The sequence below is a fragment of the Hemibagrus wyckioides genome, linkage group LG11, assembly GCF_019097595.1.
Source record: "Hemibagrus wyckioides isolate EC202008001 linkage group LG11, SWU_Hwy_1.0, whole genome shotgun sequence".
Taxonomy (NCBI): domain Eukaryota; kingdom Metazoa; phylum Chordata; class Actinopteri; order Siluriformes; family Bagridae; genus Hemibagrus; species Hemibagrus wyckioides.
In genome coordinates, this window is record NC_080720.1 from 22,236,995 (window position 1) to 22,261,505 (window position 24,511).

Here is a 24,511-nt window from a genome sequence, read left to right on the forward strand (position 1 = left end):
GCCTGACATCTTGCAATAGCATTTTTACCTTAAGTTTCAAGTTCATGCTCCAGAAATTGAAAAAAACAAACCAACAAATTCTGTTCAAATGGCATTATCTGTTATGACCCACCGTCCATTGCAGTGGACATTTTAAAAAGCAATTATAAAAATTTTATATTTTAATTTTTTTTTCTGACTCTTGTTTTTAGGTATATTCCAGGTAGGAAAATAACATTCTTATTCAACATTTTTTTCATCACTGGAACATAATTCAGGTCTGAAAGGGCTAATGTCAAGTTTCAACCAGTTCATTACTCACGGCACTAAGATTTCCTCTGAGTGCTGGAGTAAATATTATTGCAGAAAATAAATCTTTAGTTATATGTTGATGTAGGTTTTGCATGTTTAAAGCATCTGCTTGGTTGCATTTTCAAGCAGCTGGCTGTACTTTGCTGCTCTATAGCTCATTTTTGAATGACTTCCATGCAATTCTCTCTGGTCCCACTGGAAGATCTTCAAACAGCTAGTCACTGATGACCTGTTTGATTTCTGGAACAAAAAAACTCTATCTTGGCATCTGTTATTTTGGAAAACATCTGTCTCAAGTATCCAGAACCTTCAATTTCCTTGTACATTGATTCCAAGATTAATATGAAGAGGAGGCAAAAATATCTCTGCTGGGTTGACGAGCTTTATGCTCCACACTTTTTTGCCTTGGAACCATATGGTTACAGCACGGTCAGTGCTTTTTAGCATGGCTGCCTATTCACAAATAATAGGGAAAAAAACACCAAAAAAAACAATAGTACTTGTATTGTAGTTGCATTTCTAGGATGTGTCATGTGATATACATGCCCAGTCAAGTCTGGAAAACTTTTCAGGTCTAGTGGCGTTATACAATTGTCTTTGTTATACAACAGCAACATTATAAAATCTGTTTAGTATTAGACTAAACAGATCCAGCATCCAGCATATACGTCCTTGTGAACTGGTAACATACTGCATAAGAACAACTAACAAACATGTGGCTTAAATTACAGGTGGTATAACAGTCCAAGCTTTGCTGCTTTGACCAATCAGATTCAAGAAAACAATGCTGTGGTATCAGTTCAAAGGTTATGATGGACAAACACCTTAATGGATGACATCTTGCATAAGAAATGTTTCAACGTTGTCATTACATTTCTTATAATTCTGGCTACTGGACTTTTGTTTACATTTTAATCAGTCATTAAACCACCTAGATTTTCTGGTAGCTTTAGATATTCATACGCCCACCGAGGGACAATTATCCAGAGAACTCATTTGCCAGATGCTTTAGCTGAACAGTTGAGGGTTAAGTGTCTTACTCAAGGACACAATAGTGGCTCTCAGTCATTACTAGGATTTGAACACAACACAAATCACACAGAATCTCAACACTGTTAATAAAAGAAAATGGGGAATATCAATTATACTGTGTAGATATTATGTAGCAACATACTGATTTCCTTTAGCCATGATGCTATCTGATTAGGCCTGTAATTTGAAGCGTAAAAAATCATAAGCAGATCCTCCATCATCAAGAGTCAAAAGCATTAAGGGATGAATTATCAGGTGCAATGATGCTTTGATTAATGGACTGAATCCATTAATTACACTTCATTTTCCCAATTACATCAGTTTCCAAACAACCCTACATACTTGTCTACTTCCTGTATTCACCTTGAGCTTATTATTATTAATATTATTAAGTCCACAGTAATGAATTCAATCTTAGCCAAAGTGATTTTGTAGACTTTGTATGTGTGGAAAAAGCTGCAGGGAATTATTGGATTAATATTATATAAGAAGGTGCTTGTGACCAGTTGCAGCATATAAACATATATAGACAAAGCATTTCATACTTCATCAGTTGAAGACTGGAAAAAGACCTGGTGATTATTTTTCTGTCCAGTTTGGTACTCATGATAGCCTTAGGTCCTTGTTCTTGGCTGACAGGAGAGGAACTCAATTTGTTTCTCTGTTCACCTAAAGCTTCCATGGTTTGTACATGCTGAGATGCTTTTCTGCTCACCATGATAGTAAACAGTGATTATCTGGGTTACTATATCCTACCTGGCAGCTCAAACCAATCTGGCCATTTTTCTCTGACCTCTCTTATCAACAAGGAGTTTCTGCTCACAGAACTGTCACTCAGTCTCAATGTTTTTTCACCATTCTGTGAAAACTCTACAGACTCTTGTGTGTGAAAATCCCAGTTTTCTAAAATACTCAAAACGAGCCTATCTGGTATTAACATCCATGCCAGTATCAGTCACAGTCACAGAGATCAAACTTTTTCTTCATTCTGATGTTAGATGCGCAGATCTCGACCTCATCTGCTTGATTTTATGCACTGTGCTGCTACCTAAAGCATTGACTAATTAGATGATGCTGTCTGAATGTGCAGGATTACAGGTGTTCCAAATAAAATGAACAGTGACTGTGTATGTACACTATAATGGCAAAAGTTTTGGGACACCCCTCCAAATCATTAAATTCATGCTTCAGCGTACCAAGACATTTTGGACTATTTCATGCTCCCAACTTTGTGGGAACAGTTTGGGGATGACCCCTTCCTGTTCCAACATGACACCACACCAGTGCACAAAGCAAGATCCATAAAGACATGGATGAGTGAGTTTGGTGTGGAGGAACTTGTCCTGACCTCAACCTGATAGAACACCTTTGGGATGAATTAGAGTGGAGAGTGCAAGCCAGACCTGAAGCACATGTGCTTCTAGAGGAGTTGGCAAAAATTCCCCATGTGGAAAGCCAGAAAAGTTGAAGCTTTTATAGCTGCAAAGGGCGGGCCAACTCCATATTACATTCATGTGCATGTAAAGACAGATGTCCCAAAACATTTGGCAATATAGTATAAATCCATCCTTGGGCTCTTTAACTGTGGCTTGTCTGAACATTTTTCATATTAGCAGTCAAATCTTCCAAAATCATTTCTAACATTAATTTGTAAAAATAACTGAATGAAACAACAAAAAAAGATTGAGTTTCTCTCATCACATTGGGTCGTGACACAATTTGGGAATACTTTAATACAGATTAATACAGAATGTCTGATCTTGGCTCTGAATAATATGATTATAAACATTAATTCTAAACAGTAGAACTGAACGAATCTGTGTTTTATTATTTATGCCTATGAACTTCTAAATGTAATGTGTTTTACTCTTAATATTGTTGCTATGGTAGAACATAAGGACATATTTATACTACAAAGACGACTCATAGCATATTTACAAATGAAATACAGGTTCCGTCAATACCGTAACCTTCTGCATTTTCTCAGTAAAAACAGGCCCTTAACCTCCTCAGGAAAAGCTGAGATTGAGCCAAGAATCCCTAGCACACTGGCCTTATCAGTCAACAGCTGCTTCACTCTTGCATTCTTCTGGTGTGGCATTTAAACAAACGAGATGAGGACAGCCTTCCCAGACTGCCTGCTTTAATTCAATACCGATATGAAAACATGCCAGAGGCGACAAACTGCAGAGAGCGCTCAAAGTAATCTCAGTCTGCATCAAGAGAATGAGCCATTTTGGAATTGAATGCGAGCTGCTCTTTTGTTTGGCTTGCATGGCATATTGTTATCTCCTATTAAACAACGTGTGCGCACCTTTTTGTGTTTGTGTGTGTGAATCATTCTCTAGGGAAATAAATCACACACAGTGGTCTGCATCAACCCTGAGAAAGAGAACCATCAATTACATTCCAAAAGACAGTGAAGAGGGTGAGACTGAATCAACTTTACTGCTACTATTAGCATAATTATTCCTCTGGATTCATGGAAATCCAAGTGCACATGCCAGTGGACTGAAAAGCTCTTTTAAACAACTCGAAATTGTTACTAAAGTACAATGAATTGCATGTTTTAGGACTTGCTCTGTTATGTGGATGTGCCATTGGGAATCACTGTGCAATGGGAAGGGTTTCAAACATGCAGCAAGGGATGGTTAAGCTCGTTCACTCAATGTTTCTGCTCACAGCTGGATGAACAGAAACAACACAGCTCCATTAGGATCCTTTTTTAGACTGTTGTGTTATTCTACTGCTGCTGTTTAATTCTTCTTCCTCTTCTTCGTGAGCTTTCAAGTCAACACCCACACTGAAATGTATCCTGCTTACACACAGATTTGTGTTGCTCACATGCAAGAATGATCATAGGCGAATTTGCTGTCTTGCAGTTAGAAAACCTTTATGAAGCTTTTTTGTTCTTGCAAATTAAATTCTTTCAGCTCACTCATGATTTTTTTTTACCCACCCATTTATTTTTGTGTCATTCAACTCTTCAGACTGTTGTGTGTCAAAATCTCAGGAGGTCAGCAGTTTCCGAAATACTCAAACCAAACTGTTTGGTGCCCAACAACCTTCATGCCACTGTTAAAGCCACAGGAATCAGATTGTTTCTTAGTTATGATATTTGATGTGAAAATTAACATAAGCTCTTGATCTGCATCTGCACAATTTTTTTTGCATTGAAATTGGCTGATTAGCTAAACAGGAATGTGCAGATACAGGAGTTCCTAATAAAATGGAAAGCGAGTGTATATAGTGTATGAACTGCTATGTTCATAAAGCTTCCATCAAAGTACAAGTTTTTTGTGCATTTGTTAAAGTACAGTATGAAGATACTCTTTTCTTTTGGCATCCACAAAAACTAAACAAAACCAAAACAAGAAAACGTACACAATTTTGAAAGGACTTGCCAGAGGAATGACACTTCTTTAAATATGTTATAATAGAATAGGTATAACCTACATACGTACCTACATTACTCTCAAGTACTTTACAATTAACCAAGCCCAACTACCACTAAAATACTCAGATTATAGCAGTGAAGGTAAATAACTTGTGTTCAAAAGTATGTGAACACCGGAGCATTACAGCTCTATGTACAAACTGAACATCTGTTCCAAATCATCGAGTATTAATATAGATTTGGTCCTAACTTTGGGTTATAACAGACTCCATTCTTTTGTGAAGACTTCCCATTCAATACTGGAATGTAGCTCTTGGGATTTTCCGCTTCAGCCACATGAGTGTTACTGACCTCAGCGAGAAGGTCTGGGGCTCAGCTGGTGTTTTAGTTCATCCCAAAAGAGTTCAGTGGGGTTGAGGTTGGCAAAGCAGGTCTTCCTACAGCTTATCAAAAGCTTGCTTTGTGACAGAGACATTGTCATGATGAAGGGAAACTATAATGCTACAGCATACAAAGACCAACTTTGCACCAGTTTGAGGAAGAGCCACAAATGGACCTGATGATCAGGTGTCCACATACTTTTGGTCAGGTAGTATATGCATGTATGGGATTACAAAACAAGTTTCTTCCAGTTCATTATAACCTGATATCAATGATATACCTTTCCTGATTTTTTTGGTGTGACAACAATGGTGGTGCAGACGCGATCCCATGATCACTCATCCCATGCAAATTATATATAATATAATCATTACTTTATTACACACTACACAGAGGTTGCGCAGTTATAGAAGGGAAATGATTTCTAGTCACATTCGCTGGTGTTATGTGGATGAAAATGAGTTCCCTTTTGAGTCTGGTTCCTTTCAAGGTTTCTTCCTCATTTCACACCATTCAACTCGATTCAATTTATTTGTATAGCGTTTTTAACAATGGACATTCTCAAAGCAGCTTTACGGAAGTATAGAAACATAGAAAAAATAATAAAGTTACTATTTATCCCCAAAGAGCAAGCCTGAAGTGACGGTGGCAGGGAAAAACTCCCTGAGGTGATATGTGGAAGAAACTTTGAGAGGAACCAGGCTCAGCAGGGAACCTATCATCATTTGGGTGACACTGGACAGTAAATAATGTAACTCTTGAGAATGTCCTTTCTGCAACAGCAACCAAGAGCTCTTGAGGAACTAATAGGTCAGTGTAGTTTCTCCGTTCATTATATCCATATTTTCTCTTGCTACTGTCCAACTTCCAGGCTTGCTTATTAGGGACACATTTAAAATGTACAATTTATATTCTGAGTTATTTCTATAAAGCTGTTTTGAGACAATGGCCACTGTCAAATGCACTATACAGAGAACTTAATTGAACCGAATATACAGAAATATGTTCACAAAACTTGTTAAAGTATTGGTAGCCTGAAGGTAAAGTTATGTCTGATATGTTTTGTGATTAGAATTATAGAGCTATATTAATCACTAGGTCTAAAGAACTCTTGAAAACATTTCTTCCTGCATTCATTTTCAGGTTTAAGCCACATTCATCCAAAATATTTCTTCCATAAATAACTCAAAATGCAACAAAGCTTGTCAAATATAAAACAATAATTTATTATTTCTCCCATTTTACAAGACATCAAATTGTGTTGGTAACTAAAGATTTGTTGTATTATTTTGATTTGATACATGGAGTCCAATAAAAAAAAGAATTCATTTTATTATTATTATTATTATTATTATTATTATTTTTTTTTAACCATAAATCATTTTGTAAAGGGCCAAGCCTGACATAAAATTTGTTCAAGACCAATTTGTTTGCCCCATAATGGTATGCTATATACATACAATAGAAATCATATTAAATGTCTTTTGCAAAATGATAATGCACACAAAGCGATTAAAACTTTAAAAGTTTTTGCAATACTGCTTCCTGTGTCTCAAGATTTCTCAAGGATTTTGAGAACTGTACTTAAAACAGATTATTTCAGCAGATTAGTGACTAGGTCTTCACTTTGCTCAAGCAAATAAAAAACGCATTGTTTCTTTACAATGCAAATTGATTGAGAGTTGATCAAATAAACAAGAGGAGAACTTGCTCTGAGATACGCACCTTTAAGTTGTCTTGACCTATTGAACAGCTGTAACACAGTCACACAATTGTTTGAAACAGCACCTTTAAAATATTTGAAACATAGTTGTGTTTGTATTGTTGAAGAAAAAAAAAAAAATAATGTAACAATTGTCCTTACCCAAGATACTGTATTGGCCATGAAGCTAAATACATTGTATTAACTTTAAATAAGCAAAATGTATGCATGAGAAATAAAATACTGATAAAAACGATGTGTAAAAAATGTTGCCGTTAATTGTTTTATGACAAGTGGTCTTTAAACTGTTTTCAGATATCTTACAGAAAGGCCCAAATGTTAAGAAACAGTTCCTTTACAATTACTCAAAAAGCAAGCACGACAGAAAGTATTATGCAAAACCATTTGTGTCATTTTTCTCTCCTCCAAGTCCGTTCTCTGAAACTCTCCTCGGACCTTAACTGCTGATCACAAAACCCCTTCAAACAAAGATACTACTTCCTTATTTACAAACATTGCCACATTGAACGAGGCAGGATACTCTACCCCAATCGGTAGTGTCCTATGTACAGCAGCCACCAGTTTACACTGTGGTCACCGACAGCAGCGAGTTGTACACTCGCGTCCCGTCTGGAGACCTCGCACCATGTGTGAGAAGTTCCTGGATGGTCATCCAGTTATCGAAGATCTTCTTGTTGCGCTTCTTCATCATTTTTTTGTGACTTAGTTCAATGATGTTGACCTCCTTTTTGTCATCCGCACCGCTCCCGCTCTGCTCCTTCAGCCAGTCTGTGCGACTCTGCTTCATGAACTCGCGCCGCTGGCGCTGTTCCTTGGCGCGGACGGCGTGTTGCTTACGTTCCTCCTTGCTCCAATAGCGGCCCATCTTCAGCTCACTGGCTGCGTCGTCGTCCGTGGTCATTCCTCCGCTGCGTTCCTCTCGGATGCGCAGGGCACGTTCCTTCAACAGACGGTCACGTGCTGGCCTTTTGGTGATGTACCGAGTACCATCGCTGCGGATCTTCACCTTCCACTCGGCTTTGGGCTCGGCAGACACAGGATCCCGGCACATGCTGGCGAGACTCAGCTGACTCTGTGCATACTCTACAGCTGACTTTTGCTGAATCAAGTGCATGTAGCTTTGATAATGCTGAGCATGTGCTGGGATGTGGGCATGCTTGTAGGGAGAGTGTGGCTGGCTGAGGCGACTAGGCTTGCGTTCTTTGGCCTCAGAATGGTGGCCACCATCAGGTTCTTTGGAAGAAGCAGTGTGGCTCCTGCTTGATCCAGAAGCCTCTTGGACAGGTGACAGCAGGGGTCTCAAGGCTCTGGTGTTGGGACCTGTTACAGTACCTCCTGCACTGGCTTCTGCAAGCCCTTCACTGACCCGGCGTAAGGAGTTGTCCGGTGAGAGCTCGAGGGTAAGTGGTGTGCTGCGGCAGCTCTCTCCTGTATTATAGGCACTTGAGCTGTCCTTGTCCGACTTCTCAGGCAGCTCGCTGATATCGGCCAGCTCGTGGCGCCGTGCATCCACGCTTGTGTTGTAATTGCGGAAGCCACTGTTGTGCAACATCCACGGCTGTTCGCGTAACTGCTGTGTACGGTGCGCCCGCACAATGCTCAGGCATTCTAGTTCAATGTTACGTAGCTCTGCATTAAGAAGCTCCAGCTCCTTGTCCACAACGTCATCTCCTGCACCGCAGAGACCTTGCCCGCCATCTATGCCAAAGCTGGGCCAGCTTATGCCCAAGCCACCCCCACTCCTCACCTGGCATTTGAGCTCCAATAGCTCCCTGAAGCGCTCACACTCATCAGCTGGGAAGTCACCCAGGAAGTCTGCATCGGTGTAGTCGGCTGAGATGAAGGACTCATTGCTAAAGGGAAGGTCACTGCTTCCCAGTGTGTCCTGACTGTAGGCCAGGCGCCTGTGACTGCCCAGTGTGGTAGAGGCACTGGTCTGGTCATCACAGAGGTTCTCCTGCTCCGAGCTCTCGTCGTTGCGGGTGCTTTCATCCGTGCGGCCCACGCCACTGTCCTTCTCGTGCTGCTGCGAGAGCAGTGTTCCTGTGTCCATCATGCCTCCATCCTCCACAGGCTTCTTCTGAGAGAGAAAAAAGGACCAAGAAATCAGAATTGACCTTGGAAAATTAGGTATGCTGCATAAATTATTTACATACCACATAAATCTGTTTTGAGATTTTCACAAAGATACTGGTGACCAGACAAAAAAGTGGCCTGGTCAATATTTTAAAAATACATGCCCTTAAACCTTAAAAAAAATAATATTTAGGAAACTGTCATTTAAAAAAAAAACAAGTTGGGGGGGGGGCTCTTTGGCTTTAAAACTTGGGCTGAGTTCTGAGTGGCTTCCTTCTGCTTTACACTACATACTCATGTTCATCACTAAATCCTCTTGGGAAACAGCTGGTGCATAAGGGATGAGAATCTCCTTGGCTTCAGAAACTGTAATGCAGTAGGGAAAGAACTAGAAATAAACAGGTATGAGGTATAGTCTTTCTCTCATACTCCTGACAGAACTGTGCCAGTCAAGAATCCTTATTCATTTACAGTCTTTAAATTGCACCAGAATTCATTTAAAATCAAAAGATAACAGGGACATGTAGGCAATTCATTCTCAAAGCCAAACCAAATTCCTACAAAATCGCCTCACTTCTGGTCATTACCTGCTGTGATGTGACTGATCGAACAACATGACTGACTGATGACTGTGACAGAGCTGGAGAGTACATATAAGACTTTACAGATGTGTTACGAATGTGTTTTTGATGGACTGCTTCACCTGTTGGAGCATGCTGGCAGTGAACTGCATGGCCTGGTGATGCTGCTGCTCGAGCATGTCCATGTGCAGATCATCCAGGAAATCGTTTCTGTCATCTTCCATCCATCCATCATCGAGCTGTACCAGAAGACAAATGGGAAGACCTGTCAATCTCAGCCTAGTATGAGTGGTTACATTTGTCCTAAACAGACAGAGGTTTCTTTATTTTATTTTTTTTTGCATGGATTAGAGCTTTCAGTACCTTTAGAGCGAGACAGTCATAGTGTCCCTGACTGTTTCACTGCCAGTCACAAATCATTTATTCAGTCCTGATTTACTGCACTTAACTTTCCCACTGCTCTCACTCGGAATATTCTATTACAAAGTCAAGTAATTGAACTGTAATATTTGTAATGTAATACTGTACACTTTGTATAAAGTTGACAGAGTGAACTGTATTGTAGACAATGTACAATATGCCTCTTTTTATGTTATAAACAGTACATTTCCATGCATATATATAACTTAATATTCATTTCAATAATCAAGACAATACACTTATGTGAAATCTTGTATATATTTTCATGTACTCTGTTTACTTCTCTGTGTACTTCTTCATTTAAATTCATTTCATGAGTGTTATTTATAAATGTCCTTGATGCTGTCAGAGTTGCCACCTTTGAAACCTAGCCACCTCCCTTGGGACCTCATCTTCAACACGTGCTGTTGAGTAACTAAAATGTTTTCATTTTAGTTTCCATTTTTGTATTAAAAATTGTAAACTATGTGCCATCTCCAGGGGCAGCTTTGGTATTTAAAAAAATGTGTCAGTGTCTTGCTGTGAAGTGAAATAATTAACATAAGCTCTAACTATTTTTTCCTCAACATTACTTTAGAAAGATGTGTTTAGGTGCTAAAATTCCACAGACAACCTCAGATCAACAGATGGCAATAGCTTTCCTGTGATGGCTTGAAAGTGCTAATATACCTGTATCTCTGGCCGAGCTACCAGCAGGCACACGTTCTGGTTCTCTTCACTCGTGAGCAGAGCCACCGCCTCCTCCCGATTCTGCACCTCTATGCCATTGATCTGAATGACAGTCACAAGGAAAGCAGATACTTATGTTGTAACCTGAATGTCAGGATACACTGGTGTGTAAAACATAGGGGTCTAGCCAGTACAAACCTGGATGATTCTGTCCCCTTCCCTGATTCGACCATCTCTTGCAGCAATGCTGTTTGGATCAATCTGTCAAAGGACGGAATAATACACCATTCTTCAGACAACCAACTTTACAAAAAAGATTTATTTAATCATATCAGGTTCTTTTAATCATATAATGGATCAATTGATCTAAATAACATTCTAATAAATTAATTTGCATTTGGAGAAATTTTCAGCAGGTTTTAACCAAGACGTGACGTCATTACACACATTCAGCCAAAGCAGTCTTCCATTCGTACCATTAATACAGCAATCATTGAAAGTAATTGCATATGTGTTGTCCACAAAAATATTAATATTCTGAAATATTAAAAAAAAAAGTTGCAGTAAAATCAAGAATTTGTCACAAAAATAAAAATCCTGTGTGTGTGTATATATTTATATATATATATTTATATATATATATATATATATATATATATATATATATATATATATATATATATATATATATATATACATATATATATACATATATATATATATACACACACACACACACACACTGTATATCCAAAAATAAGGCTAATTGCAATGATCAGCATCATTATAATCATTATTATAGGCATAACTTCAAGATCAACAAGAAACACCAAACAAAAAACTCATCAGGGCAATAATACAATTCATACATATAATATGATACAATGCATGGTTGATTTAGAATGTTTAAGTAACAATAAGACAAAAATAGAAAGAGATGTAAATAAATAAATAAATTATAAAGCTTTGGAGCTCACCTCACTGACGTATATCCCAGTTTCATCCTCATCATCAGTCCTATAGCACACAGTCAAGCCCAGCTTGTCCTGGATGTTTGTCCTGTACAAATCCACTTCCTAAAGAGAAACACAACAACTTGTTCTTACCAGTGTCTATATAGTACATTAGCATATATAGTACATTACCAGCATTAAGCGACAGATAGACATCAGCAGAACACCACAGACATGGCCCCTCTTATCAGTCTCACAGGCTTTTAACTGGATTGGAGCCATTTATTTTTCAGAGTCAGGGCTGACAGGATGAATGAAGAGCTCAGAACGACACTAGAGTCGAGCCTCATTTATCACTTGTCAACACCTGTAATCTGTAAAATACAGATTGCTATTTCCAGAAGAGGAGGCGGATCGAACGGCTGACTACCCAAATCTCCTTCAATCTCCTCCGCCTGCACTTCAGTGAAACCGGTTCAGCTTCAATTTCCACTAAGAACACTTGTACTTATGAAATGCCTTATTCTTAAATAAATCTTTCTGGCCAAAAATTTAAACTGCCAGTGTTCTATCATATTTTTTAGCATGATCTATTAGAGCAGCATGAATAAGGTATGTGAAACCTTCCAGCAACAGGAATCATTTCTCAATCTTTCAGTCAAGTTGTTTTCATAAGCCAAATCAAAGTAAAAATCCATGCTAGATTTACTGAAATTTGATGTTAAAACTCATGAAAACTGCTTTTCTTTTCATGCCAATCATCCATGAAGTGAACAATAGATTTGCATTTAATGATGCCCACCTAAAAAGAAAAAAAAATCCATAAAAGGTAAAGCTTACAGAGAGCTGAAAATGACAAAATAACATCTATATGGCACAAGAGTGAAGGTGTGGCATGTGACAAATCCTCCATGAAAGCAGCTCAGCCGCCGCAGTGGACCCACTACAACAGACACACACTAACTCATCCTTCTTTATATAGTAGTGCCATTTTTTCTTAATTAAATAGCTTAATTTGTAGATTATCTATTTTTTCAAGCTGTTGAGACATAAAAGATGTCATTTTTTCCCTGGGTACAAATTCAAGATGGTGCAGCAGCACAAATAAGAAGTAATATCAAAGAAAACATGCATATTAAAAGTAGTGTAAAATAAGAATAATTTAAAATAATAGAAATAATAAAATAAATCAGGGTGTATATACATATGCTAGAGTTTCTATTTATATGTATTTATAATAATACAAAGTAAAAGTAAATAATAAGTAATGATAAATTTTGCTCAAATTATCATTCCATGTTTGTGCAACTGAAACAAATACACAATTTTAACTCCTGTACATAAAACACTGCAATAAATTAATCAGCAATTTTTTTTATTTGAAGCCTTTACTGTGTTTTCTTTACCTTTACTGAATTTTCATGAATACTACATTTAAATGTTTTTGCTAACAAATAAATTCATTAGTATACAGCATGAAAACATGGGGGAATATGGTTTTCTCTACTATAACCTACCCCATCATGCTTGCCCTTTTATACCGACATTGCACCTGAAGGCAAGACTCGTATCAATGATCAATAGTGAAAGGACTATTTATTTGGTTGAGAGAAAGATGCAGCGTCGCTTTGGCATTTTCTGTTAATCATTCTTGTGTTTCTGTGGCACCATGGTCACTTATGAACGCTCCTCAGGGCCAATGAAATGTCAAAGCCTAGCACCGTGTGATGAGCATATGTCCAAAAAAATTGAACTTCACCTCATTATTAATACACTGATGACCCTACTGACACCTCATTTTTCTACTGCCTCTGCAGTGTGACTGCAGCTTCGTCACAGATCGTCTCCCACTCATCTCATTCTAATCGTTTTGTGAATCGCTTCAGTTCCAGAGACCTGGAAATCAGTGATATTTGTAAAAGAACAATCTCGCTGTGTGATGTGTTCAATGGGACTGGCCTGGAGAGAGTTCTAATGGACTGGCTTGTCAATAGAATGGATCTAGTGCAGGAGTGCGTACCGAGTAAACAGTCTTAATGTTACTGCGCTGGAGACAGACAGGCTTTAAGCTGCGCTGTTAGAAGGCTACGGTGACAGTGCAATAGAAATATATCTTCATTTATGCTTAGGGGAAGAGCTGGAGCGGGAAAATGAGACCAAGAGGGCAAAAGAGAGATAAAGTGAGAGTGGAAAAGTAACAAATAGAGAAAATAAAAGGCTAAGAAAGGTGCATGTGTGTGTTTGTGTGTTACCTCATACTCAAGTTCCTCTCTCTCCATATCTTGTTGCATGGTCTCTAGGTAATCATTTGGGTCGAAATACTCATGCCCAGAAGAGTGCCTGTAAAAAGAATACCACCACCATAAAACAGCTTATAAAATATACTCATTCAAACTTTTACAGGTCTCTTGTTATGCTAAACATATTTCTTTTACGACGTTACTTATCCTCACGGCAGACTGTTTTGCACTCGGGTCTCCATCATTGAACATTTGATGGCTTCGGCAGGAAGGAATTTATGTTAAATCTATAATGAATCCCGAAATTATGAGGATGTTCTTATACATTGCTCAAAAGCTCCTGGGTACACAATTCCACTTGACCATATAAAGAGGGGAATTTATTTTTAATCACACTCTATAACTTAAATTGTTATATTTCCATAAAGCTGCTTTGAGACAATGTCTATTGTTAAAGCGTTATATAAATAAAACTAAATTGAATGAATTTTTTTTTTTTCCCAAGGTGCCATTTTTATTGCAGGCCCTAAAATTACTTCCAGTCCAAGCACAAGATTCATTCTTCATTTGGAAAATCATGCATTACCAATCAACATATGCTTCAGTGAAAGCGCTCATAATTAACCTCCAGAATCGCACACGAACTGATAGGTTAATGTTCCAGGGTGAAAGAAAGAAGGGTGGTTAAGTGAAACCATCAGTGAAAAATATCAGCTTTAGTTATGCACTGGAAATGTGAGGGCTGTTTAGTTTCACTATGTCATCATTTAAAACTGTATTAGTCTTGGTCAGTGCATAAGTAGTAACACTGCCCTTCACATGAGAGAGACAGAAAGAGAGAGACAGAGAGAGTTTTGGGTCATTTAGAAGGATTAGAGAAAGAGAGGTAGAAAATGCAAACGGAAATGAACAAATGCTCCTCATTTCCTACAATAACACACGGTGGTGCAGGTGTCCTGCAGGACTTTTGGTGTTAATGAAGACATGCCTGGAAAGCCTGGAACCCGAGTGCTTCATTTGCTTGACATTTCAGGTTCCCCTATTACTCATGGCTATGGCTACACAATTACCCATCTGAAAGACATTGTGTCTCTACTGCTCTACAGCATCCATTTTATACCATTAAAATTAATATTTTGTGATTAATAGATTATATAAAACATGATTTACTTTCGAAAACAATTGTAAAATGGCCTTACATAAACCTTGTAAAGTATAAATATAGCATGCTCATAAATATGCTCATGCCTAGTGGCAAGTTCACTGTTTTTAGCTTTAATTACTTTTAAACAGCAATTTATTCTGTAAAGCGTGGGTTGTGAGAATCCAGAAAATTATTTTAGTGTATCAGACCAGGTACTAGAGTATATGTACTGTAGCAGAGGTGATGTATGTATGAGGCTGTAAGCTGCAGTTAAGTGTCTCTAGTTTACTGAACATAAATCGTGGACCTGCAACAGAAGCTGAGCTTGGTTATGTAAATTAGTTAGCTGAAGGCAGCTCATTTAGCTTGGTCAGAAACGGGAGAATTTCCATACGTTTTATTTTATTTACATATACTCTTTGGATTGATTTACCAATAATTTAAAGATTTTGTTTTAAAGATGAATGCAAAGAGATGTGGCTTCTCACTTTAACAAATTCAAAACAAATGTTCTTTATCTGAATTGCTTATTAAAAAGTCTCTATGGAAAAAAAAATAACACTTTAAATTGTCATATGTAGCCACTCATTTATAAACATTAAAAGGTAACTGTTCTCTCCATTCAATCATGTTAGTTGCTTATCCAGACCTTCGTAAGCTAATAATTTCATGGAACTCTTTTGTTATAAATTTAAGTTGAATACTGCTGCTACAGAGCATTAAAATCCAAAATGAATGAATTATTTTAGTTATTTAGTTACTCATATGTCAATATGCGCCATCAGCCCTGTTCTATGTAAGCGGTCCTCAAAAATATATGTTTCCTTCTCTGTGCATTCAGACAGGCCAGACAAGCAGCCACTCACCCTTCAGGTAAGATGTACTGATCAAGTACAGGAGGTGTCGAAGCAGGCAATTTGCTGAGAGCCATTATGTGCTGGAAGGTGATGTCTGTCTGCGTACTGATGTCCATCAGCTGTGCGTCTGCTTCAGGTCCGGCCGGTTTGGGCCTCGGGGTCCTGCGCAACACCTGTACCATGATAGGCTCCTTGGCTGTGCGGAAGGCCTCTACTGCCTGCTCATGAGTAGCGTTGGACAGGTCTTTGCCATTTACCTGAACAAAGAGAGAGAGAAGGGAAAATTCTGTTCATTCTGTCTGTTACAGCTAAACTGTTGCTTTAATGAGTATGGAGGGATGAAAAGCAAGGGATCTAGAGACTGTTGTAGACAGTAGATTACAGTTGCATGCCCCAATCCATGATCACAGTATTATATCAGGCTAAAAATGCTAACATTCACACAAGGAGAGCAGACTCGACAGGGTCATCCCTTTCCTAAATTTTCTTCTGCAACACAGCTGGTGCAGTCACCCATTCCTGAGCTCCAAGGAGCCTTCTTTCTACCTCAGCTGGCAAGGATATTCCCAAAAACAAACAAAATATGCATCCCTGTTTAAACTGTAACATGGCACAGAGCAACACCACCACTCAATTTGTAGTAAGGTTATTTGCATATACTATGCTTGCATAGAGTGAACAATTTGATCAGTTTCTCATAAACCGAAGATGAATTGTGAGGGATATTTTCATGTTGCTTCTTTTCAGGGTCAGAGGTAAATGCTGCAGAATGGGAAAAGTTAATTAGAACGAGCCCCTTCTTAATTAACCAGGGCTCTTAGGGAAACCAGATTGTGAGGAATAGAGTGGGGTGTGTGTGTGTGTGTGTGTGTGTGTGTGCGCGCTGAGACAAAGATTTCTTTAGCTGAGCAATTTTAGGGCCAGTGAAATATGGAGCCACCCTGGGAGATTAAGTGGGTGCAGAATGTTAACTGGTGGAGATTAATATGCGCAGCACGCTGATAGTGGGGCGGAGAGAGTTAATTACAAAAAGTAGGACGAGCAAAAAGACATATTTTTAAATTTGACTTGCTGTCAGTGGGTTGCCTAAATGACTAATTAATGAATTGGAAACATTCAGGGTCTGATGTATTTCTTAGGGATATCTGGATACAAACAGGTAGGCATTTTTGTAAGTTAATTAATTGTCTATGAATTGGATCAGAAAATCATTGTAAAAATTAATAAATACACTGATGTGTTTAAAAACAACTCTTAAAGAGCAATGCATGTAAGGATGTGAAAACAATAAACATTATTCAGAGACATAGCATATCACATACAGTGAGGGAAAAAATTATTTGATCCCCTGCTGATTTTGTACGTTTGCCCACTGACAAAGAAATGATCAGTCTGTAAGTTTAATGGTAGGTTTATCTGAACAGTGAGAGACAGAATAACAACAAAAAAATCCAGAAAAACACATTTCAAAAAAGTTATACATTGATTTGCATTTTATTGAGTGAAATAAATATTTGACCCCTTTGCAAAACATGACTTAGTACTTGGTGGCAAACCCTTGTTGGCAATCACAGACATCAGACATTTGTCGTAGTTGGCCACCAGGTTTGCACACATCTCAAGGAATTTGGGCCCACTCCTCTTTGCATCCACGACCCATTTTCAATGCCCTGGCTGAGGGAAGGAGGTTCTCACTCAAGATTTGACGGTACATGGCTCCGTCCATCGTCCCTTTGATGTGGTGCGGTTGTCCTGTCCCCTTAGCAGAGAAACACCCCCAAAGCATAATGTTTCCACCTCCATGTTTGACGGTGGGGGTGGTCTTCTTGGAGTCATAGGCAGCATTCCTCCTCCTCCAAACACGGCGAGTTGAGTTGATGCCAAAGAGCTGGATTTTGGTCTCATATGACCACATGACCTCTGAATCACTCAGATGGCAAACTTCAGATGAGCCTGTACATGTGCTTTCTTTAGCAGGGGGACCTTGCAGGCACTACTGGATTTCAGTCTTTCACGGCATAGTGTGTTACCAATTGTTTTCTTGGTGACTATGGTCCCAGCTGCCTTGAGATCATTGACAAAATCCTCCAGTGTAATTCTGGGCTGATTCCTCGCCGTTCTCATGATCATTGAAACTCCATGAGGTGAGATCTTGCATGGAGCCCCAGACCGAGGAAGATTGACAGTCCTTTTGTGTTTCTTCCATTTGGGAATAATCGCACCAACTGTTGTCACCTTCTCACCAAGCTGCTTGGCGATGGTCTTGTAGCTCATTCCAGCCTTGTGTAGGTCTACAATCTTGTCCCTGACATCCATGGACAGCTCTTTGGTCTTGGCCATGATGGAGAGTTTGGAATCTGATTGATTGCTTCCTTCTGTGGACAGGTGTCTTTCATACAGTTAACGAGAGTGCTCCTACTGTAATCTCAGCTCCTTACCTGTATAAAAGACACCTGGGAGCCAGAAATCTTTGATTGATAGGGGATCAAATACTTATTTCACTCATTAAAATGCAAATCAATGTATAACTTTTCTGAAATGCGTTTTTCTGGATGTTTTTGTTGTTATTCTGCCTCTCACTGTTCAAATACACCTACCATTAAAATTACAGACTGATCATTTCTTTGTCAGTGGGCAAACGTACAAAATCAGCAGGGGATCAAATAATTTTTTCCCCCTCACTGTATATAGCCTAGCTTATATAGCCTAACGAACACAGCATGATCATCCCAGTGTTACTGGTGCATTGACATAGGGCTGCCAAATCTGTGGATTTCCCCACAGGATACCTTAAACTGTTTCCACGGTTAAGGTTTGCCATAATTCCATAAATGTATATTTGACTGAATTTATATTCTGCCAGTGTTTAAGCTGTGCTAGATGATGAGATGAGAGCAGCATCAAAACAAAATATTAAAACTGTAAATAGTTCATTTCCAAATAGTTAAAAAAAAAATAAAGGAATACAATCTCCAATGAAGAATTTTCTTCACCAGCTATCAAGCTTAAGCCAAGGTAATTTACATATGAAAACGGTGTGTTTATGATTACTACTATACACTTACTACACACTAAGTTGATATCATGTGTAGTGCAATGGCTATAAAATATATATTTTAGGTATGGGATTTTCATATTATGAGTTTTTGTATTTGGGATAGTTTTCATTGGCCAATAAGCCAATCAGTTACATTCTGTTTAATCAATTACACAGATCTGGCAAATATGCATTTGCCTGAGAAAAAAGTAGGCTAATTTTATTGAATTTAGTTCACAATGTATGGTGAACTGATATTATAGAAATATATACGCTGATATAGTAAAAAGTATTTCAGGCTATGTCTCTGCTCAGTCCCAGGAAAATACACATTCCTGGGTTGTGGATTTCTATGAGCTGAAAGACCACCTTAGCTAGTTTAATTAAGGTACTAAGAAGCCAGAGGCTATTTTAGCGCTACAGCTAACTGGATATTAAACCCAGGGTCTGCTGCCTCTCTTATCATGGCGCTAACAGAGCTTCTCTCTCGGCGCTTCAGCGTCCACAGCAAATCCCAATGTGTTCATTTGTGATTCCTGGATGAGAGACAGCTTTGATAGGATCTGCGCCTGGGGAATTTATATGTCCGCACACACAACTCCCAGCATTACAGCTGAGCAAAGCACAAATGCACATTCCAGAGATGATGAAACTGAAGTGAATTCACATGAAACTGACATGAAACAATCCATTTCTGTGATTTACTCTGACATTAATATATTATGGAGGTATTCTGTGTTTTGTGAGCTCACAGTTTTAGTGCTCTGATAAGCATAAAAGCACATATCATCTGATACCTGTCACAAAGATTTCAGCAGGAAAGCTATATAAACATTCACATCCACTGCAATCATTAAGAACGACTTCCTTAAAGAACGATCCCTGCTTTTGCCTACTTAAGACTCTCAGTAAGGAGCCGTCTAAAGACATTATTCCAGTGATGAGGATATTTGACTGTCAGAGAGACAGTGAAGAGGAAGCTCACTGAGAAGTCATGCACTTTTAACTTTGAAGCAGTTATGTGATCACTTCTAACCAGAAAGGATTAACTCTAATCCTATCTTAAAGGCAAGCTGGATCATCTGAAATGAGCTGAAATTCAAATTATGAAATGTCAGAAGTCAGAAAAGAGTGTTTTAAAATACATCCATCAGAGTAATTCGCTAACCTAATTAGTTACACTATTTGAAAGTTATGGCTGTGGTAATGTTAAGTTAAAACAATAAACTCCAGGCATTTATATGTGATTCATCTCTTAGCTAATTTCTACAACATATAGCCACAGTGAAGACAGACTCTCTTGTTCACTCTTAGAATTACTCTGTACATTCCCTTTCTCCTTCTCTCCACTTCTCAATGTCTTCCTTTGTGCTTTTATTCCACCGTAGACTCTCCCTTTTCCCCTGAGTTAAAAAAAACAAAACAAAACAATCGCTCCTTTTGCTATACCCAGCTCCGTGCAAGACCTCCCTATGAATCCCTTTCCTCTAGAACCCATGACCCCTGAGACAAAGCAGTGGCCATGCAGCCTTAGCTCTACACCCAGCATCCTCCCCTTATCCAGCTCCTCACCGGGGAATACACTCTGCCAGATCCCCCATTCAACAATCTCACCTTTGACACAGCCTACAATGGCTGGGAGCTGTACCTTGTAGTCGCAAGCGATTCTGTGAACCAACACTCCTCACCCTGCTGAACTACGGAGACTGGAGGACACAAGTAATGACATCTCTGCTCAAACAGCCTTTCATTAACTCACAGCCAGTGAATAGGAATGTTACACTGACAAACTGCCCAAAATTGGTTACAGAACGACCTTTTTTTTTAATGTCTTGACGTTCTGCTCAATCTTACAAGACTTAGGCTATTAATGCCTCCGAGGATTTTTTATGTTAAATCGAGCAGCTGGGTAAATGTTAATATTCAGCAGAGTCCTTGGTAATGGCAGAAGGCCACAGCGCGCGCTCATCGGCTGGAATAATAATGAGCAATAATGATGAGCAATAATAATGAGCAATAAAACACTGCTTTGCATTTCCAGGGATGTAGTTAGCCGGCTTTGGATGAACACTCGAACTGAATCTGCTGTGTGATTCTTCATGCAATAATGCATTTTGAGTGACTAGTCTGAGTAATAGACTTTAAGTATTGATCAGTGCACTGATTCATTCTTCACATGCTGTGTTTCAAGCTAGTCCATGGAAAAATGTGTTTGAAGTTTTAAGGTTTCTAATCTGCTATGCTTCCTTATCAATTTCTCCAAGACTCTTGATCCAGAAGAAGAGAATAGAGATTTGAGGTATGGGGAGGAAATCCAGGAAAGAGCCTGGAGAAATGGATTGGCAAAGATTCTCATTACAGGGAGGTCTGTCTACAGTTGTGTTTAATCCTCCTTTTCTTACATGTTTAGCAGTCTGGTCACAAGAGTAAAGCCATTAGAACTGGTACTGGTGTGTTACTGCTTTTAGAGTTGTCAGGGAATGCCTAATGATGGTAAGGGGAGCTTCATTGGATGCCATAAGACCAAACAACTTTTCTCCTCCACTGGCATGCATTCTTGATGTGGATTAGGCAGCAAGACAGACCGCTTGTGATAGGCATAAGCAGCTTGGAAAAATACAGCATTATTTATTTCCACTTAATCCTGTTTAAGCATTAGACTTTTTTTGTAATTTTTTTCCAAAGGAGACCGATAAAAGAAAAACGGTCACTTCTTTCAAGCTCTCGCTGGCATTTCTGCATGGCTTAATAAGCACTGCTTCAGGTTCAACGTATTTTCCCACGCTAGGACGAGACAAAATTAGTTACATGATATAAAATTCAGAGGTGAATTGCTGCACCAAGATAGCCAAGGCTTTATTAATGTGAACTGAACAAGTTCATAACATAAACTGATCTCAGATTTGAAACTAAAGATGATTTCTGACCGGCTGAAACAAAATTTAATCCACATATTTTGTTTTATCTCCTATTTACACAATCTGCTAGAAGGTAGAGAGAAATAAAATAGTAAATAATAAGTATTACACTAAATGATACTGTTCTATAATTAGTCAGACAACAGCAATTCAGTATCTCAATGCAGACTAATGGAAAGAGAAGAGCCATGTTGGTCAGTCTTATGGTGTTATAAGTCAAGTCAGTGGGAGTTGCAGTTCAGGGGAAAGGGAGGCTTGATTCATTTTGCCAGTAATGATGTGAAAAGGTAGCTTGCTTGAAGAAAGGCTCTTTACCACAGAAAGGTAGACTAGCTCTCAGCACAGCAGAGATCTCAGCACAGCTGCTGCATAAATCTGCATTCACACTAGCAAGCAGCAAACATTCACGCGCAATGTATATTTGTAAAAGAATTACAATTACAAATTTGTGTGTATGTATGGCCACAAAGTTGGCATGGGATCACACCTCAGCCTGACCTCCCTAGTGCTCTTGCACACCATGCTCCCTACACCATGCTCCAAAACCTAGCAGAAAGCCTTCTCAGGAGAGTGGAGGTAATTATAACAGTAAGAAAAGGGCAACATGTACAAGTGGCTGTTCAGCAAGCACATGAATGCAACAGGTGTCCAGGAAATTTAGTGTATTATGAATAAAACGCAATAGATTTTGCTCTTGTAAGCAATGTCATGTGTGGTGGTGTAGCACAGCTAAGGCCAACTTACTGACCATTACAAAGAACTGACACCAAAGATTCTTTCCATAAAGGTTAAATAAATGTCTCTTACAGCAAATCTCACCATATCAAGGAGTAGACATTTTTCTTTGATTAATAAGAGCAGTTTAAGTCAGGTTTGACCACCACAGTTGTCCAGGTAAAGTTGTTACGATAAGGGGAAAAAAAAAAGAAAAAGACATAGCATATTCAGAGCATTAATATAAACCCGTGATCTGAATGAACAGCTACAATACTGTCAGAGTTTCAAAAGTTAATCAACACCTTCAGACCAGGTCAGAAATGAGAAAAACACTATAGTGTCATTATAGTCATTATAAAGTGATGAATCCAACTGACTGTTCTGATTAATTTCTGAGAACTGGTGATATTGTGCAGGTTGTCCAACGTCTCCAAAATTTTCAGCCCTCACAAATTCAATTCCTACCTGATTTTTGTTCCATATAAAAGTATCCTTTGCCCAAAGTAAAAGAATAAAAGACTAAGAACAACAGTTGCATGATTTTCTGACCTATATAACACTATTAAACAAAATAACATCATAGGCTGAAGTATAGAGTAGTCTGACATTAAATTGGCTATTACAGTTTATTGGCAATGATTATTATTTTCTCTTGATATTGTGAACAAGCAAGCTTGCCATTTTAAAGATGCAAGTATTCAATGAGCTCACAATCCAGAATTTCTAGATTTTTGCTAAGCACTAGTTAATGAGAAACATGTACTTTCTGATTTTTCTTTATTTCTTTTCTTTTTAACCAATTATACTATGATTATAGGTCAGAAATAATGCATCAACAAGGAATTAAGCAAAAAGGAATTACTGTATTGGATTTCATCCAATACATGATTATAACAGTTATTAAATGGTGACAATATAAAAATCTTACTAAAGAAAGAGGTTAACTTTAAAAGATGTAAAAATCTCATAGTTGGGCTCTTCACTGCCTCTGTGGTGTGTCCTAAATATCAGCTGTCCGGTGCAGAGGGATAGCGATGATTAGGCACTGAGGGAGTAGTCAGGCTGACAAGGAATAATGAGAAGTAATGGCTCTCCATCATCTGCATTTAAAAGGGGCCCACAGCTCAAACAAGAGATTAGACCTCTCTGTCAGCATGTTTTATTCATCACTCGGCATGGACAGCGAGGATACGTCCCGCTTTGCACCTCTGAAACGTGTTCACACGTGCAATTTATATCGTTAATCATGTCCCATCATTTACCAGTGAGTAACAAGCCTCTGGAGCAAAGCATTGGAGGTGTTAATACAAAAGAGTCTGCAAATGAACTCATCTATTCACAGACTGTCATCAGAATACAGACTTAACTGTTGATTTTAGTTTAAACAAAAACACCAAAAAAAAAAAAAAAATCAACCAAAGCATCATACACATAAAAAACTGAAAGAACAAAGACATGGCAAACAAAAGACTTAACAGCAAACACAACGGGAAGAGCAGACGGCACTTTCAATCCTTCCTGATGTCTTTGTTATTTTTGCGGATCAACAGAAAGCACCTGTGAGCATCTGTTCAAACAAATCACCAATAAAAAGAGCCAATCACACCTGCTCAACACCACATCTGTACTATATCTCTACTGTACTATATATCACAGTTAAAAATATAACAGCTTATAGTATTATACTGTTAGAATATTATATTGTACCTCTCAGAGTGCTAGTTTTCCTGTTGTGCACATTTTTATTTTGTATTCTACATTCATGTCACACACGCAATCTATAATTAACACACTGCTATTGTCATATTTCCATTTATATTCTAATCTAATTAATCTAAATTTATAGCTTGGAAATATCCAGTACATTGGAAAAAAATATATATTAAAAAAACCACTGCAGAAAAGCCTGCTATTTATGTACTGTTGGCTGCATGTTATCAAGTGCTGTCTCATATGCCTTGATTAATCCTGTTATTTAAGTACAAAGTGTTCGTTTTGCCTGTTTATTACACTTGTGCCCTTGCTTTGTCTACGTGTCATGTCCATAGCCATCACACTGTATCAGTTTCTTGTCC

At 38.4% G+C, this 24,511-nt stretch overlaps 1 protein-coding gene across 3 annotated transcripts in view; it reads right to left on the reverse strand.

Annotated features, from left to right (window-relative positions):
- Positions 1-6,320: 6,320 nt before the first annotated feature.
- The window catches only part of pdzrn3b (PDZ domain containing RING finger 3b), a 96,265-nt gene continuing 78,074 nt past the window's right edge, over positions 6,321-24,511 (reverse strand). The window contains exons 4-10 of one of the 3 annotated variants that reach the window (XM_058403829.1): positions 15,774-16,021; positions 13,776-13,863; positions 11,548-11,646; positions 10,769-10,831; positions 10,571-10,672; positions 9,604-9,720; positions 6,321-8,901 (exon numbers count right to left, since the gene is read on the reverse strand). In XM_058403829.1, coding sequence (XP_058259812.1) covers positions 7,387-8,901; positions 9,604-9,720; positions 10,571-10,672; positions 10,769-10,831; positions 11,548-11,646; positions 13,776-13,863; positions 15,774-16,021 — 2,232 coding nt within the window. In that variant the 3' untranslated portion in view covers positions 6,321-7,386. Of the gene's footprint in view, positions 8,905-9,603; positions 9,721-10,570; positions 10,673-10,768; positions 10,832-11,547; positions 11,647-13,775; positions 13,864-15,773; positions 16,022-24,511 lie in introns of all 3 variants that reach the window. The other 2 variants (XM_058403828.1, XM_058403830.1) reach the window with 2 other exon arrangements.